Source organism: Chelonoidis abingdonii, chromosome 17, assembly GCF_003597395.2.
Source record: "Chelonoidis abingdonii isolate Lonesome George chromosome 17, CheloAbing_2.0, whole genome shotgun sequence".
In the NCBI taxonomy this organism is placed as follows: Eukaryota; Metazoa; Chordata; order Testudines; family Testudinidae; genus Chelonoidis; species Chelonoidis abingdonii.
Genome location: NC_133785.1, coordinates 40,346,891 through 40,364,301, shown reverse-complemented (window position 1 = coordinate 40,364,301; position 17,411 = coordinate 40,346,891). Strand labels below are relative to the sequence as shown.

General features: G+C 44.3%; 1 protein-coding gene across 3 annotated transcripts in view; it reads right to left on the bottom strand.

Moving 5' to 3' along the window:
• Positions 1-208: 208 nt before the first annotated feature.
• ARIH2 (ariadne RBR E3 ubiquitin protein ligase 2) overlaps positions 209-17,411 on the bottom strand; it is a 46,550-nt gene continuing 29,347 nt past the window's right edge. For all 3 annotated transcript variants that reach the window (XM_075073337.1, XM_075073336.1, XM_075073338.1), the window contains exons 6-15: positions 17,058-17,179; positions 15,066-15,175; positions 13,709-13,826; positions 9,480-9,530; positions 9,358-9,379; positions 7,233-7,384; positions 5,816-5,959; positions 5,401-5,469; positions 4,041-4,124; positions 209-3,506 (exon numbers count right to left, since the gene is read on the bottom strand). In XM_075073337.1, the coding sequence (XP_074929438.1) occupies positions 3,435-3,506; positions 4,041-4,124; positions 5,401-5,469; positions 5,816-5,959; positions 7,233-7,384; positions 9,358-9,379; positions 9,480-9,530; positions 13,709-13,826; positions 15,066-15,175; positions 17,058-17,179 (944 nt within the window). In that variant the 3' untranslated portion in view covers positions 209-3,434. The remainder of the gene's footprint in view (positions 3,507-4,040; positions 4,125-5,400; positions 5,470-5,815; positions 5,960-7,232; positions 7,385-9,357; positions 9,380-9,479; positions 9,531-13,708; positions 13,827-15,065; positions 15,176-17,057; positions 17,180-17,411) is intronic.

Sequence of the window (17,411 nt, the reverse complement as noted above, 5' to 3'; positions counted from 1 at the left end):
AACAGAATCTTCCATGTGCCTTAATCCTAAAACTTTCCTCCCTACCAGCATTTTAGTACTGTTGTAGCACTCCAATTATGATTTGTCTATTAGCTGCTTCATGTGATTCTAACAGCCCATATCTCACTGGTTGACACATTAATAAGAACAAAAATTAAGCAGAGGTTTTTCACCTAAAAGCTGATGGAACAAAGACACTGTACACACCTTTAAAATTATAAATTCACAATTTATTTCATATAAACCACTCCACCTCTGGGAAATATTTCAAGGGCATTTTCCTTTGCCCCTTCCCCTCCAATGCCTATAAAGAAAAGCTAAGAGTGGTGTCAGTTTCTTGGAGAAGACCTCGCCAATGGAACAAGGCAGCCAGGAAACAGCAACACTCTCCATAATACTAAAGCTCCTACAGCAGCAGCTGCTACCTGAAATCCTGGAGAACAATCCAACTGAGCAGATGCAGGTGAGAAACGGATTCCCTAGAACAAGTCTCATTTAAAAATAAAAGTTCTATTTATCACCTGCTTAAAAAGTTTAAAAGTTTGAATGTGAAATTATAGTACAGAAACCTCCTGCTGTTCCTGTCCCACATAGGTACAGTGAGCAATTCATGTGTGGAGCAGCAGTCATGCAGTTTATATTGTCAGTAGAAAAAACTTTGTACGGTCCAGGAAGTCTGATGACTGTTAGAGATCTGAGTCACCCAGTGCATTAGCATGAGCAAAGCAGAAATAAGGAGCATCAGATGCAAGGATGGAGAGAGACGTCAGGCTGACCTAGGAATAGCAAGCAGCTGCAAAAAGAGGAAGGGACAAACACTGCCAGAATACCATGTTACTGGTGCCGGGGAAAATTTGTACCTTTAGAGTTAATAGCCTAATCCAACTTCTATTCTCAGGCCACCTCATTGACTCGAAAGGGGCTGTGTTCACAAAACAGAATTTGCCCCTTTACCTTTGATCTTGAGAACACTAATTTCTTTCCTATCAGTTACCCACCTCTCAAACAGCAGCAGCTTATCCTTTTCAGATGCCAGAATGAGCAGGAAATGGGGGATCTCCCCAGATTTTAACTGTTCCTATACTACAGCTGCACAAATGTTACCCTGTTTGGGCTCACACCGCAAAGACACAATCCCACCTTGTTTTCTACACAGAGGATGGAAGCAGGATCTGTTCCTGGGAACCAGGAAATTCACAGCCTCCTTCCAGGAAGAGTTTTGGAGAAACAAAACCTTGTTGACAAAGCTTGAGTTTTGTGTACCTCCAAAGAGATGGCTTTCAAAGCACTCTGTGTTTGTACGGATTTCTTAAGTGCTCTCACCAAGGTGTCTGAGCAGTCTGGATTGCGAGTCAGCTCTCAGGGTCATTTGGCAATTGATTCCTGCCACCTGACCTACACTGCTCCAGGAATGAGGATTTTAAAATACTTTTATGCTTATCCTGGTTCAGAGCTAAATGCTTATGCGATGTAAGTGAGCAGGGAGGAAAGGGCACCACCTGGCAGCAAAGCTGAGTATTTAGGATTAGAAAAGATACCTCCCTACACCTCTCTGGCAAACAGGCCAACTTTCACCTGACTGCAGCTAGCTTAACTAGAACATCAGTTCATATCCTATATTAGTACTTTGCGCTTTACACCTTTAAGCACTGGATAAACATTAACTCTGCACAATACTGTACAAGCTCTGTCCACAAGATTAGTTCATATAAGAAGTATCCCTCTCAAACTGAGGGCCCTCTCTTTTCTCCCACCTTCACATTGTTAAAACCTACATACCCAGTTCTGGGGGCTAGAGTCATATGGTGCATGTGGCTCATACAAAAGAGAGTAGCTTATTTTGTCAAGCAGGAATTAGGAAGACTCTCAGTCAGTCTTTCAGCCTGTCAAGTCAAAAAGGGTGAAAATAAGAATATCCTAGTAAGGAATGTGTCAGGGCAACATTCCTCATGAAAATGGCATGGAAGGGAATTCCCTACTTTCACACTAGACTTGGGGATTTCCTCAGCACAGACACTCAGTTACTCCATTTTTCCCTGCCTATAGCAGATGCACGTACAAGTCCCTGTGTTACATAGGCACCTGCACATGGTTCATCCACCGTCGTAAAGTGTTGGCATTTAAGCCACTGTTTTGAAGTGACTCCCTTGTTAAGATGAATTGGCGAGGTCACTTTTTAAAAAAATTGTTTATATTTTACATTAAACATGCCATACAAAAGCTCAGAGTCCCAGACAATAATCAGACTTATTATAACCATCCAGCAGCTTTAATACCAATATACACATAAATTAACTCCACCAGTCAGTTTTCAGTCTGGCTTGATGCAGAACAATGTTAGCTCTAGCACTTCGATTTGAGTGCCTGTCTACATTGCCAAGATGTGTGTCAGGGACCACACTATGCATTACTGTTCCCCCTTGACTTGCAATGTGGCTTAGTCTTGCCTGGGTAAATGGGACCAAAGTGATTTGATCATGTTACACTCTATGTATGACTGATCTTTACAAAGCTGTACACATTGAAGTAACATGGCTTGTTCCACTCTGCCTAACAAGACCAAGCCTATTTAACACTGTTAGAACAACTGTTCTAACAGTATCCCAAACACCATAGTTTTGGCAGCACAGAAAACCCCTAAAAACCAACTAAAGCAAAAATCCACATGGAAGACCTTAAATTCACTGAATGCAAAGATCTGAATTACCGCTAGGCATATCTCCTATGTTAACTTGATCTCTGCCCTATAACACTTCCATTTGCTTTGGTTCATGCAGCACAAACTACTGCTGAGAGAAGAAATGCCACACACAATTGTGCTGATATGTAGCCACCGCTGATGCTGTAAGGCGCAAACACAGCAGCCGCCACCCTCTGAGCTCCAGCCACTCTCCTCGTGCAGCCACAGGCCAGTGCTACAAAGCACATTAGAGGAAAGGGAAATATAGCTGGGTTATTTCATAACCCTCAGTGCATAAAAGGATTTTGGGACACAAGCCCATTTAATTTACAAGCAGATTATTAAGGAAAAACACTCCACTGCCAATTTATTTTTTAAAAGGGTTGTGTGTTATTCTAGGGTTTGTTTGTATAATTGTACAACCGTTGAAAATTACATAAATTGTAATGATCTAATACTATTAACAGCCATTCAGAAAAATCCCCTCTCTCAAAAGCCATTTGGGGTAGGAGGAAACATCCCATGAACGATGCCAATCTGAACTCCCAGCCTCTAACCTGGCAGAAATGAAAAGCAGAAAGATAAAAAACAGAAAGGGACTAGATGAGGTGTTTGCACGTGTCTGTTTTGCAACGGGAGGGGATGGTTTTGTCCTTGGCTGGGTTCTCCCACAGGCAGTGTGCATTTCTCTCGAGGCAGCCACTGTCACCTTGCTTGCTGCTCTCACCTCTGCACCTCATCACCTCCTTCTGCCTTATGTGTCATGGAAGTCTTTAAGCAAGGTCCTCCTCCTCTGTTCTGCTATATGCATCTGATTCTCTAAGTCCTGGAACAAAGAACAGCAAGGCAGAACCCCATTAATCTGAACTCCCCAGAGGAAAAGAAAAGGCACTTCTATGGTAGAGCGTGAGGCCCAGTCACTGCTTCTCAAGCAAATTAAAGACTGCAGGGACCCTTCCAATTTGATAGTGTATAAAAGGAATGTCCCTCTGAACCCAATTCTCCTTACATTTCCCTTCTCAGAGGGTTTCTGATGCTCCCTCCCACCTCCCAAAAGCAAAAAAACCCCACACACGAGGGTCATTTCCCCTCCAGCAAAGGGCTGAATGCACCTTCCTTCAGAACCTGTCCGGCCTGGTTCAGTCAGCCAGGAGTCATTGCTGGAGAGCAGCAAAGTTCTCCCCCCATCCCCTCAACTAGGAAGCAAGCATCTGCAGGCCAAGTGAACAAAAGGACAGACTCAAAGCTAATCTGATTGCCTTCACCTGCCTGCCAAGCTGGCCTGGGCCTTTTTGTGCAGGTACTAAGCCACCTGTAAGTGAAGGGCTGCCCAGCAGCTGCAGGGGAACAGATAACTTACTCCTCTGTCATAGCTGTCCGCTCGTTCCACCTTCCAGGAGAGGTTTTCTATTTCAGCTTCCAACTGAGCCTGCTGGTATTCAAACTGATCAACAGTACAGACAATTAGAGAAACCAATCTACCCAGAGCAGCTTTATGCCACCAAACAGGTGTGGTGAGAGGAAGCACACCCCCCTAGGGTCCTTCCTCTCCGCAACAGGTTTGGTGGAGCAAATCTCTGGAATACTTGGGAAAACAATGAGCACTACAATATGGCATGTCCAGTGACTTCAAAATCCTAAGGAAGATGGATTTTTGTACATTCAACTTTTAATTATTCAAGCATTAGGATACGCCCAACAAGGAGGAAACTGACACCACCAACTGGTGTTTGCAGTCTGGTGAATCTCCATCCCACTTACGGGCTAGAAACACAGTTTCTGCCCTGCACACTCCTTCATGTAAAACAAGGCCCAGCGCTATGGCGTTACCAACAGGGAAACTTTACCCCAGAATCCCAGTCTCAAAATCACTTAGTGTAAGTCATATGTTCGGCTTACCAAAGCGGCCTCCTTGATAGTAAAGTGATTTAAGTGACTGAGCAGCTGGGTTGGCTAGTAATTAACAGGGGCTTCAGTCAGTCGTGGAAAGAATAAGGTTCATTTATTTGTCCTGCCCCCACTACAAACTTGGGAAAGAACCAAAAGTCAGCAAACGTCTAGCTGAAGGTTATGTCTACACGGCCCTCAAAGGTGTGTCTGCAGCACAGGTAGACAAACTCCAAGCTAGATTTGATCTCACTAACTCAAATACTAGCAGCAAAGCAAAACTCAAGTCAAACAATAGCGTGTAGAGCCCCAGATGTTGGCTTGCCAGCCAGCTTTAGTGCAGCACACCCTGGCTAACGCCCTACCACTTGCACGGAGGTTTACTTCCTCCATTTTTATACAGGTTCCTGAAAGGTTAACCTGCTGCTGTAACTCTCCCATCTCCCAGGAGCTAGGAGCCAGTAAAAACCAATTCAGATTCTAGATAAGTGTGTTTGCTTATGATGTGAATCCTTATGGGGAAAAATAGTTTGACAACTAGTTTGTCATTCACACTGTAGTACTGTTCTATAGTAAAGTCTGTAAAAATAGGGACGTCTCTGGAATGACAGCCAACAAGAGATTTGCTAGTAAATCTCTGACAGGGAGTAGGGGGGAGGGTTTGGAGCTGGTTATGAAGTTTGAGGATACGTGAGGTTCAACGTCACATACATGTCATTACATGGATTTATTATATACACGCAAACTCTGGGACTGAAGACACAAATCTAGGTGTCTGCTTGGCTTACTATGCTCCCTAGCTAGATGCCAAGAAGTCTGAGCAAACACCTTACCAATTTCTTCCTGGGGCCAGACTCCATGTAGTAGGCATACGGATATGTGTACTGCAGGGTGTAACGACACTACAACAGAAGAGGAACAGAGTTTTAGACCTTGATGTTGTTAGCACAGCTTATTTCTATGACTAATATAGGGATACACGAGTTGCCAGACCAGTCCAGTATAGCAGAGGCCATTATCAGATGCTTCTGAGGAAGGTGCAGGAAACACCTGTCAGGACCAATTATGGAATAACCTGCTCAGAAAGGCATCCTCCTGCTAACGTCAGGCAGTTAGTGTCTGATTCAGGGCATAACATCCTTACAGATCTAACCCCTGAATTGCCTCCCTCTTCAGTGTGCTACTCAGATGGAAGTGTTTTGGTGTGTAGGCTCTCTCCTGTGGACTGAAAGAGCCCCAAACACCCACCTTTGCAAGCAGCTTTGCAGCGTTCTGCAGGTACTGCCAGTCTATCCATGTTCCCAGGTTGTTCATCACCCTTTCCTGGATCTTCTCCTGAATTCGCTGGTATGTCTGTGCCTCTAACTGCAAGCTTTTATTGTGGTTCTCCCACTGCAAATGTAGAAGAAAAAGGGCATGAGATCAAAGTACAGATACAAGCTCCAGCAAACAGGAAGTAAGATGGGGCTGGAGTCCAGCAGGATAGGATATGCTGTAGGCAGGAGGACAGCAAGGCAGCACCCCCCACTTGCAAGCCCATGGAGGTTGCGTATACTGTAAGAGGCAGGTGGGAGCAGGGAGCAAACTCAGCCCCTCTGTAGAAATGCCCTGTGGTCACATCAGCATCTTGTGAGTGACTAGAAGGAGTAAAATAATGGGAATTTCCCCATTTAAGAGGCCTCTACCAAGATATTTAGATTAACCTTTAACATGGGCTTACTGAAAGCTGACACATCTATGCTATGAAACATCATTGTAAAACACGGTCATTTCCCAGAGTCCCTTGATCTGGAAAGTCAAGATTATTAATTTATTATTATTTTAAGACTAGATTAATGCTATGAATAAGCAGCCGTTGATCTCTGAATTAGGAAACGAGTGCATGCTGACCTCACAGAAAAGTGGCAACCTTGGATCTACAGTGTTTTCTTTTAGCGAATCTGCATTAGACCTGTACAGTTTGAGCAGTCCTATTCACGCTTGCTGCGGGAAGAGAGGTGCTCTGACTGTCTCACTGGTTAGTGACAGATTCCAAAAGCCTTTCTTTAAACATGTCTTGACATGAAATCCCCTTAACATTTCATTAAACCACATGATGGAGTTTTAATTTAAACAACCAAGATTTGTTTCTTCTTGGTCCCTACAAATTCATGCCATAAGAACCTTTGGAAAGTTCCCTGGTCCTGTGAGGAAATGGTTGCAGGGATATTGCATGAGTGCAGGGATGGGATTAGGTCCCTTCCAGTCCTATGATACCTATAGGCAACAGCACAGCAGCATCTTGCAGAGGGACACTACATTAAAATTATTATTTTGTGTTATTTGTATCATTTTAGCACCTAGGAGCTCTATTTGTGGATGAGAATCCCATTGTACTAGTTGCTGTGAAAGAAGAGAAAAATGCAGGACATTAAGTTTCCTGATGCTGCAGAAAATCAGGAGCAATCTCATATGGTTTGCTTCAATGGAGAACAAAAGTTAACAGCTTGGTAGGACTTGTTGGGCGGAATTTTGAGTCTGAAGGAACAAAGACGACCTAAACTGGGACTCCAGAAGCTACTTCATCTGTACCGAATCCTTTGTTTGTGTATTTCTTACACCGACATTGCACCAGGCAGGGACATTAAAAGGCTACAGCAGCTCTGGCCAAAGAGATGTGTCCTACCCGCTCAAAATAGAACAAGTACTTCTTAAGGGCCTCCCTGGCCTGTGCTTGCTGACTCTGGTTTACAATATCAGGATTCTCTTTGTACCGACTGCATTCATAGTACTCGCTACCGTGGGTCTTCCAGTCCCCCAGACACATCCAGCAGAAGTCTGCAGAGAACAAGGCACAATCACTGTGATGCATAGAAAAAATGAGTTTCCAGAAACCAAGTTACAGAGAAACAGCCCCTCTGTTTCAGGGGCTTCCTTTAGCCAAGCAGCATGTAAAGTTTATTTGTGCCATCTTGCCCAGAGGGAAACAGAATACAGCTTGTAGGCCAAATACAACCCCATCTTAGGGGTCTATAGCTAAATATGCAGCTTGTGGGGCAACACTTCCAGCATGCGCTAAGGGGACAATGCCTGGATCCACAAGGAGTGTTGGAAACTGGGACCTGTAGTCTCCGCAGGCTGCACCTCATAGTTAAAGAAAAGGGCAGCTGCAGTCCTACTAGCTAGTGAGCTGCAGCTCTCTCACTACTGGTAAGTTGCCAGCATGGGTCTCTGCTGGATCAGATTGGAAGGATCCTAATCTGATCCAGCAGTGAACAAACCCACAGAGACAATCCACTTTCCATTCTCACGGGTGCACACTGGGTGGTGTTGGTGACTTGTGATACACAAGTCAGACTAGATGATCTGATGGTCCCTTCTGGCCTTAAATTCTGTGACTCTAAGACATCTATCCATATCCAGTGGTTTAGGAGAGAGCTTCAGACCAGAAATCCCTGAGGACAAGCCTACACTTGAAACACTGCATTGGCACAACTGTGCTGCTGTAGCACTTAAGTGGAGACACTCCTACGGCAGAGAGCTCTCCCGGCAACCTAGTTAATTCACCTCTGCAAGAGGTGGTAGCTATGTCACGGCGAGAAATCTCTCCTGCTGACACAGTGCTGTCTACACAAGGGATTGCGCTGGTATACCTATGGTGCTTGGGGTATGGGTTTTTCACATCCGAGCCTCATAGTTATACAGATATATGTTTGTAGTGTAGACCTGACCTGAGTGGGAGGACGTAGGTAAAAGCTAAGGAGAAAAAGTAGAGCAACGGCTAAACCCACGAAACAGAAGTGCCTGGTTTTAGAGGTGGGATACTTGCAGTGTTCTGGCAGGAAGGAGAAGAGAGGAGGTTAGACAGTTGCTGTACGAATCACTTCTGGAAGGCTTGCCTTTCCCATTCAATGGGGTTGGAATCTGCTAAGTCCACCCAAGGGCTAGCCTGCTCTTTTTCCAGTTTCAATCACTGCGGTATCTAGAAACTTGTTGCTCACCTACTCCTGATACCACAGCATCCCACCAAGTCACTATCATTCCTGCTGACCTTCTATCAGAAAAGGAAGTGAACTGCGAGGGGTAGAGTCTAAATGTTTTCTGAAGTGAGTTATCTTCCTCAGCCTCCCTACTGGCTGGTAACAGAGTTGCAACATGCGAGCCCCAGCAACAGGTAGTCTCACTCACTTCCCTAGGGTTAGAGAAATTTAGCATCCCACAAAAGCCATTTGCTTTGCATTCCTGATATTTTTCAGGGCTTTAATAAGGACTGAGGACAGCCAGGCTGCTTCTTGCATGGGAGTGGACTGAGGAGCAATCAAGCGGATAAGGTTATAGAGATCAACAACAGACCTACACCTGCTTCTGTGGCTTGGTCTATGTAGGGCCTCATTTTGTCCATCAGTGAACATAAAGACTAAGTCTAGTTTGACATAAAGGCTCAGAGAGTTCCATTACAATGCAAGTGGTTTCAGCTGGTGGGGCAGAAATCAATGTACAGAACAAGAACTACATCAGGAAAGCTTTTAAATACCAGAGCACATTTCTGAGGAGCATCAATCTCATGACACAAAAGGAGCTGAAGACCTTTTTACAGCATTAAATCTAAATGCCACCAAGGAATCAGAAACCAGTTAAGAACATAGCAAGTGAAACAATAAGCCTTTATCACCAAGTTAGATGTGTAATTAGAATCCTCTTCATATTTGTACTGGGAATGGTTAACTGGCTATTTAAATCAACAACATTTACGACTGGGGTAATAAAGGAATATTGCCTTTCCCCAACGGATTCCAGATACTGCTACTTACCGTGCTTGCATTTGGAGCATTGCTGAAACAGAAGGAAAGAGGAGGCATTAGCAGTCTGCATAAGGACAGAAAGGTTTCAGCTAAGGACAAGGAAGCTCTGAAGTATTCAGGGAATTGCTCACCATGTGATTGCAGCCTCCATTCTTTTCAATGCAGATATTGCACTTGGGACACTGGGAAAACCAGAAGCATTCATTAGATCCAGCTGTTCTCTAATATTCCTCAAGAACACAGCTCCGGCTCTATTATTACACATTCGCTATTCCTGTCACACCCATTTTAAAGTGGGACGAAGGGGGGATGGACGGATGACTCAGGGCACCAACAACAGATCAGTGGTTCGAGATAACAGTTCCAAGAAGTGAGGTCATTATTTTTAGCATTACCACTTGTGAACCAAAGTTCACTCTCAATAGTTACCATTAACTGGCGGGTCAGGTTTAGCAATTCAACCAGTTTACATAGAGAGACAGTACTGCCCATAGTGACTCACACCATAGGACCATCTAGTTCTGTATCCTGCCTTCAGTAGCAGCCGATGGGTGACTGCTTCAGAGGAAGTACAAAGCCATCATACACCTGCCTGACTATACAATGCTTTACCTAGGTTTCTTTGTTCCACAGGTAATCGGCTGATATTCTGCACAATTTGACTGTTACTATATTTTCTTGGTTTGCACAGCTATAGGAAGTAATCCAACTTTGCCAGTTTGAATCTGAAGACACCAAATCATATCACAGTCCAGAATTATTACTACCACCAATCTGGATTAGACTGCGGTCTCTGACCTAGAAGCTAAGGGCACTGAATCCATAACCATTTTCCTGAATCATAAAGTCCTAAATTAATCCAGCTACAATGAATTCTACAAGTTCACCATACGCTGCATAAATAGCTCCTTTTCTTGAGTCTAAATTTGTTGGCTTTAAATTAATCAAGTGCTCAGAAAACCAAAGTTACGGACAAAGACCTTTTAAGTCATGGAGTCCCTCTGGCTCCCCCAGCCAGATCAGGACTAGGCCTTCCAATAGGCATATTCCTTTTCATACCGCCCTGCATATCTGTGCATCCCCCACTTCAGGCTAGATAACCCTAGCCTTTGCTTAAAACCTCATCCTGCAAATGGAAATTGATGCTCTAGGGCTTTTCATTCTCCGAACTCCATGGTTAGAAGCGAAGCTACACACTACTGCAAATGGGGATAGGCTAGATTATCTACCCTTTGTGTATCCACGCATTCTTCTTTAAAAAAAAAATTAACTGCAGCTGCACACCAGACAAGTGTTTGAGCCAACCACCATGCTGCTTCTCTGCATTAGAGGGCAACAGACCCAGCTGCAGATTGATCCTCGCAATGAATTTAGCAGAATGAAGACTAGCATATAGAGGGGGAACTTCAGTACTCAGTCCTACACACAGATGAGTTTCCCAGTTTAAAGTATATTTGCAGTAACAGAGTCAGCCACAGAATCACAGAAATGTAGGACTGGAAGGGACCTCAACAGGTCGTCTAGTCCAGTCCTCTGCACTGAGACAGGACTCAGTAATTTCTTCCAGTGCTTAACCACCCTGACAGTTAGGAAGCTTTTCCTAATGTCTAACCTAAATTCCCCTTGCTGCAATTTAAGCCATTGCTTCTTGTCCTGCCCTCAGTGGAAGAGGAGAACAATTTAATACCCACCTCTTTACAATGTTTTACAAACTTGAAGAGTTATCCAGTTCCCTCTGAGTCTTCTCTTCGCCAGACTAAACAAACCTAATTTTTTCAAACTTTCCTCATAGGTCATGTTTTCTAGACTTTTAATCATTTTTGTTGCTCTTCTCTGGACTTTCTCCAGTTTGTTCACATCTTTCCCAAAGTGTGGTGCCCAGAACTGGACATAATACTCCAACTGAAGCCTTATCAGTACTGAGCAGAGTGGAATCATTACTTCGTGTGTCTTACTCACAACACTCCTGCTAACACATCCCAGAATGATGTTCACTTTTTTTGCAATAGTGTTATATTGTTGACTCATGTTTAGCTTGTGATCCACTGTAACCCCCCAGATCCTTTTCTGCAGTACTTGTTCCTAGGCAGTCATTTCCCACTACTGATTATTCCTTCCTAAGTCCAATACTTTGCATTTGTCCATAATGAATTTTATCCTATTTATTTCAATACATTTCTCCAGTTTGTCAAGAACGTTTTGAATTCGAATCCTGTCCTCCAAAATGCTTGCAAACCCTACCAGCTTGGCATCATCCACAAGCTTTATAAGTGTAGTTTCTATGCTATTCTCCAAATTATTTATGAAGATATTGAATAGAACCAGACCCAGGCCAGATCCCTTTAGGACCCCACTTGATATGCCTTTCTTGCTTGTGTGAACCACAGATAACTACTCTCTGAGTACAATTTTCCAACCAGTTGTGCACCCACCTTACAAGAGCTTCATCTAGGCTATACTTCCCTAGTGTGCTTAAGAGAAAGTCATGTGAGATAGCATCAAAAGCCTTATTAAAGTCAAGATATATCACACCTACTGCTTCCCCTCACATCCACCAGGACTATTATCCTGTCAGAAAGCATTTTAGGCTGCTTTGACATATGTTGTGACAAATCCATGTTGACTGTTACTTGTCACCTTATCTTCCAGCTACTTATAGTTCCAGTCCAGATTTGCTCCATTCCCTTTCTGGGTACCAAACTTAAGCTGACGCTGACTTGTCTACAGTTTCCTGGGTAGTCCTTATTCCCCTTTTTATAGATAGATACTATACATGCCCTTTTTCAGTCCTCTGGGATCTCTGCCACTCTCGCCATGAGTGAGTTTTCAAAGATCTCTTCACCCAGTTCCCTACGTATTCTAGAATGTATTTTCGCAAGCTCTGCCAACTTGAAGACATCCAACTTGTCTAAGCTTTGTGTCCACTAGCACTTTTGTTGGCATGAGTTTCACCGACAAAAGAGCTCTCTCCCACCAGCACAGAGTGGCTACACAGGAGGCCTTACAGCTGTACCACTGCAGCTGCAAGGTCTGTAGTTTAGACATAGCCTAAGTGATTTTTAACTTGTTCTTTCCCAAATCAGCCTCAGATCCTGCCTCATTTACACAGATGTTCACTAGGTTAGTCATGCTATCACTGCTAACCTTTCTGGTGAAAACTGAAACAAAACAGGCATTTAATACTTCAGCCATTGCTGCGTTTTCTGTTATGGTCTTTCCTTCCTCATTGAGTAATGGGGCTTACTTGGTTCTTGGTCTTTCATCTTATGTGTTTGTAAAATGTTTTCTTGTACCCTTTATGTCCCTAGCTATTTTAATTTCACTTTGTGCCTTGGCCTTTCTAATTCTGTTCCAAAACGCTTATGGGTTTCGTTATACCCATCCTTTGTAATTTGACCTAGTTTCTACTTTCTGTACAACTCTTTTTTTGAATTTCACGTCATTGAAGATCTCCTGGCTAAGACACGGTGGCCTCTTACCATACTTCCTTTCTTTCCTAAGCATTAGGGTAGTTTGCTCCTGTGCACTTAATAGCGCCTCTCTAAAAACTGCCAACTCTCCTGAACCCTTGTTTCGCTTACACTTGCTTCCCACAGGATATTACCTTCAGTATTTGCTGAGTTTGCTAAAGTTCATCTCCTTGAAATCCATTGTCTTTATTCTGCTGTTTTCCCCCTTACCATTCCCTTAGACTCTTGATCGCTATCATTTCCTGATTGCTTTTATCCAAGCTGCCTTCCACCTTCAAATTCTCAACCAGTTCCTCCCTGTTTGTTAGAATCAAATCTCCCCTAGTCACTACCTCTACCTCCTGTAATAATCTGTCTCCAATGTATTTCAAGAATTTGTTGGATAATTCGTCCTCTGTATTATTTTCCCAACAGATGTGCAGGTAGTTGAAATCCTCCATCACTACTAAGCCCCGAGCTACTCCTTTTATCCTCAACTATCTCAACCTCAGTTCAAGTGTATCTATCTGATAGACACAGCAACACCTCTTCCCTGTTTTCCTTGCCTGTCCTTCCTGAACAAGCTGTATCTTTCTATACCAGCATTCCAGTCATGTGAATTATCCCACCAAGTCTCTGTGATACCAATGATGTCATAACTGTGACTATTAAGTAGTATTTCTAGTTCTTCCTGTTTATTCCCCATACTTCTTGCATTAGCATACAGACATCTAAGATGGGCATTAGATTTCAAGGTATTCAAGATCTTTGCACCAAAACCCCAAGTGGGAATTTACTAACATTATTAAAAAAGCAGCATAAAGTCTACAATTGCATGGAATTGCCTCCGCCCCCCACCCTTCTCAGCAGGACTAGATGCCTGAAATGAATGTTGACGTGCTCTCCCTTACATCTTTAGTGTGAGCACTGATGTAGTTGGCTGTTTCAGAGTCGTCTGCACACTTGGTGAGCCATTTCCGGATGGTGGCACAGTCTGTGGGCGCGTGGTACATCTGCCGACACTTGAAACTTAACAGGAAGAGAAAGAAATACCAGTGTTTAGGAGAGTTAATACATTGCATTAATAACCAAGAAGTCAGTCTTTCCTCATGACCAGGATCTGGACGGGAAATAGGCGTGAGGAGACAAGCAGTTCGTTCCTAAATACCACAATGAGAGGGGCTGGTTCAACGTTTAGAATTCCCGCCAGGTCCTTCTGGGAATGATCACTTCCTTCTCCTGAAACTCTTAACATATCACTACCTCTCTTCTGATTGGAAGTGAACACAGGGCTCCCTCTCAGATAAGTGAGCATCTGGCTGTCTGATGAGCAGCCATCATCTTTTCCCTGGAGCCCCAGCATCACTTTTAAGATAATGGAGCAAGCCTACGTCATCCCAGATAAATTCCAAATACGCTCCTGTTCAGGGTTAATTGCATGCAACTAGTGGGAGGCTTGGTTACTAACCCATGTATATTACTGTCCCTGGACACTCACGATGCAGCTACACCTTTGGAGTAAGGGGTGTCAGAAGATACTCCAGCAGCAACCCTTTTGATATTACTCCTAGTTCTGTTACTCCTCTCCTGGACACTGCAAGCCAGGAAAGCACCATTAGCTCTCCTATCCAGTGGAAGTTTATTCTTATGCTGGGGAGGACCTCACGCACATAGAAGTTTAAAGATATTCTAGCCTTCATATACAGAAATCAACTGACATCTTATCCGAATGGTACACTTTGTTTCTATGCATGTTTAGGAGCATTCATACCATGGAAGCCTGTGTGTGTATTTAGGATATCTGAGTCCCTTGGCTTTATGGTTCTCTGGATATTGGGAATGCACTAGAGACTCTGGGAACAAAGTATACAAATATACAAACACAGGCATCAGACAGGTTCCAGCAGCAGCCATTAAGGCTTCGTACCCAAGATCACTCACCAATGCTTGTATCATAATTTGTAGATTAATCCAAGCTACAGAAGAAGCTAGACAAGACTTGTTTCCCTTGATTACTAAAAGCTCAATTTTCAGAGGTGCTCAGAACCCACAGCTCCCATTGAGTTCAGCGAGAACTGACCACCACTGAAAGGCAGGCCCTGCCCTACACCCCTATTACACAGATGCCTCAAGTTACAAGCAATTCTAGTAATGTGTCCGTGATGCCTCGACACACTAGACCTGTTCTCAGATGAAGTGACCTTAAAAGAGAGCATATGCCTGTGCCACATGCTTTCCTCACAGCCTGTAAGCCTTTTACTTTCTTACCAGAAAACTTCATTGCATCGATTGCACTGCACTCGTCGAGCTTTGGGCTCCTGTACCTGTATGACCATGGGGCAGTCTGCACCGGGACACAGCTGCAGCTGGTAATGGCTCTGCAAATACACCGAGTGGCAAGGTAAGCAATTGGTATGGGAGAATACTGATCTCTATTCTTAGAGAGTAAAAGTCATGCCTTTTGTTAATGTGAATTCGTAGTTCTTAGATCTGGAGAAGACAATGGAAAGAGCCACCAGAAGATGCCCAACCAATCTCTTCTACATGCGGAGCAGGTTAGTTAGTTATTAAGTGCTTGTTCCAACAAAAGATTTGGAGGCTTTGTATTTTGCATTTGTTCAAAGCTGAGGTTGATGTGGTTAGTCATGAAACGAGGAAATCTGAGATCCCATCCAGAATGTCAGGAGACCATGATGAGAAACTCCAAACAGATCTAGCATCTCACTCTCTTTGAACTCCTCCCCCCCCGCCCCATATTCCACCCCCCTGCTGCCCCAGGGCACGGACTCTGCTTCTCAATTGTGGCTAGTCTGTCCCCTTCCTGTGACTCCTCACAATTACTGGGGACAGGGTGTCACTAAAGTACTTCCTTCTCTGTCCAAGTCACTGAGTTACTTCCTCTAAATCTTGTCTTAAACACTCTCGTTCTCTCTAGCTTAGATACGACTCACGAAGCTTTGCAGAGTGAAGGCACGTACAAAGGATGCTGTATAATAGTGACCTGCAATGCATCAGGATGAGGGGCAAGTCTGTAGCTGCCTAAAAATATTTCTTGGTCTTGCACCAATATTTAACATTCAGTGTAAGTTTTCTGCTTTAACACTAGAGCACTCTGCTTCAAGATAGAGACCAGGCACCAGCTGCTGTCACTGGGATGACATTAGAGGAAAATTTACTCTGGCAAATCATTTGAGAACTCTGACAGTGAGCCCTGCACCACAGCACGAGCAACAGACAACATGCCTGTCAGCTACAACCCTGCAGCAGCTACTGCATCTCCAGCCCCTGAACTCTCTAGAGAGGCATCATCAAGAAGCCCAGACACCAAGATCAATATTTTACAAATCACTAGTGATTTTGGGTGCCCAGCTTGGGACACTTGACAGCAACATTTCTCAAGTGCGGCCACCAGGGACTTTTCTTGTGGCCACAGCCTTCTGGGCTGTGATTAGGGGTGGGGAGGAGCAAAGCAGAGGCCCCTCTCACTTCCTGGTGTTCCTGGATGTACCACCTTTGTGACGGTTGCTGGAGCTGCCAGCAGGGGTTTGGTCCTGCCCCACTCTGGAGACATCTCGGGCACAATACGGGAGGACCAGGCAGCCAGTGAGTTCCCCATCTTCCCCGGGGCTGCGGGGCTCAGGCTTTGGGCTTGAGCTCTGGGACAGCAGGGCTTCAGGCTCCAGTCCCAGGCTCCAGCTGCACGGTGGTGGGCCCCAGGCTCCAGCCGCATGGCTTTGGGCTCTGTCCTCCGGCCACAGGGCTTCAGGCTCCAGCCCCTCTCTGCCTCCCCTGACCTCCCATCCAGGGCTTAATTTGTCCCCAGACTTGCCAGGGCTGAGTAATTCTGCTGTGAAAAATAATACTTGTATGTTTGTTAATATCATTTTTCACAACAGACTTACTAGCTAGCAATAAATACATTACAATGATTTGGATGTGTGTATGTGCATATTTAATTAGCTTTAGGAAAAACAAATAAATAATTTAGGAAAAAGTGTGAGCAGCCACCAGCAAGAGTCAGTGGCCACACTCTGAGGCCATCAAATAATTTGTCTTGGGAACCCAGGTTTACATGGTCCTGTTTTGCAAGGGGAGGGTGCTCAACATTTTTGGAAAAAAACAAGCCCTTTTAAGAGGTCTCAGTTTGGGCCCTAAAAAATGAAGCTCTCAAACTAGTCACTTCTGAAAATCTTGGCCCAAATATCTGACTACTGGGAAGGGTCAGGGCACAGTCCTACAGGAATATGAAGCAGAAAATACCTCCACATAGTCCCTGAAAAGGTAGCGCCGATATTTGTCTTTCAGCTCCTCACTAGGCAGCAGCGGAAACACAAAGTCTTCTGGTGTCCGAAGTGGACAGTCCTGAGCCATGCAGGAGACCCCTATTAAAAACAAAGGACAGTTGCTGCACAGTGCTATATGAACTGAGAAACTCATGCATGCAGATCAGAGATGTGCTGGTCCCAGTACTGCTTCTCAGGTGCAATTAATTGTTCTGATGCAAGTGATTACAGCAAGTCCATTTATCAGGGCTGCTGAAAAGCTGGAGTCCAGCTCCTTTCAGTGGAAGATGACAGAGTCAAGGGTATCTTGGGCAGTTCAGTTACTGCTGTG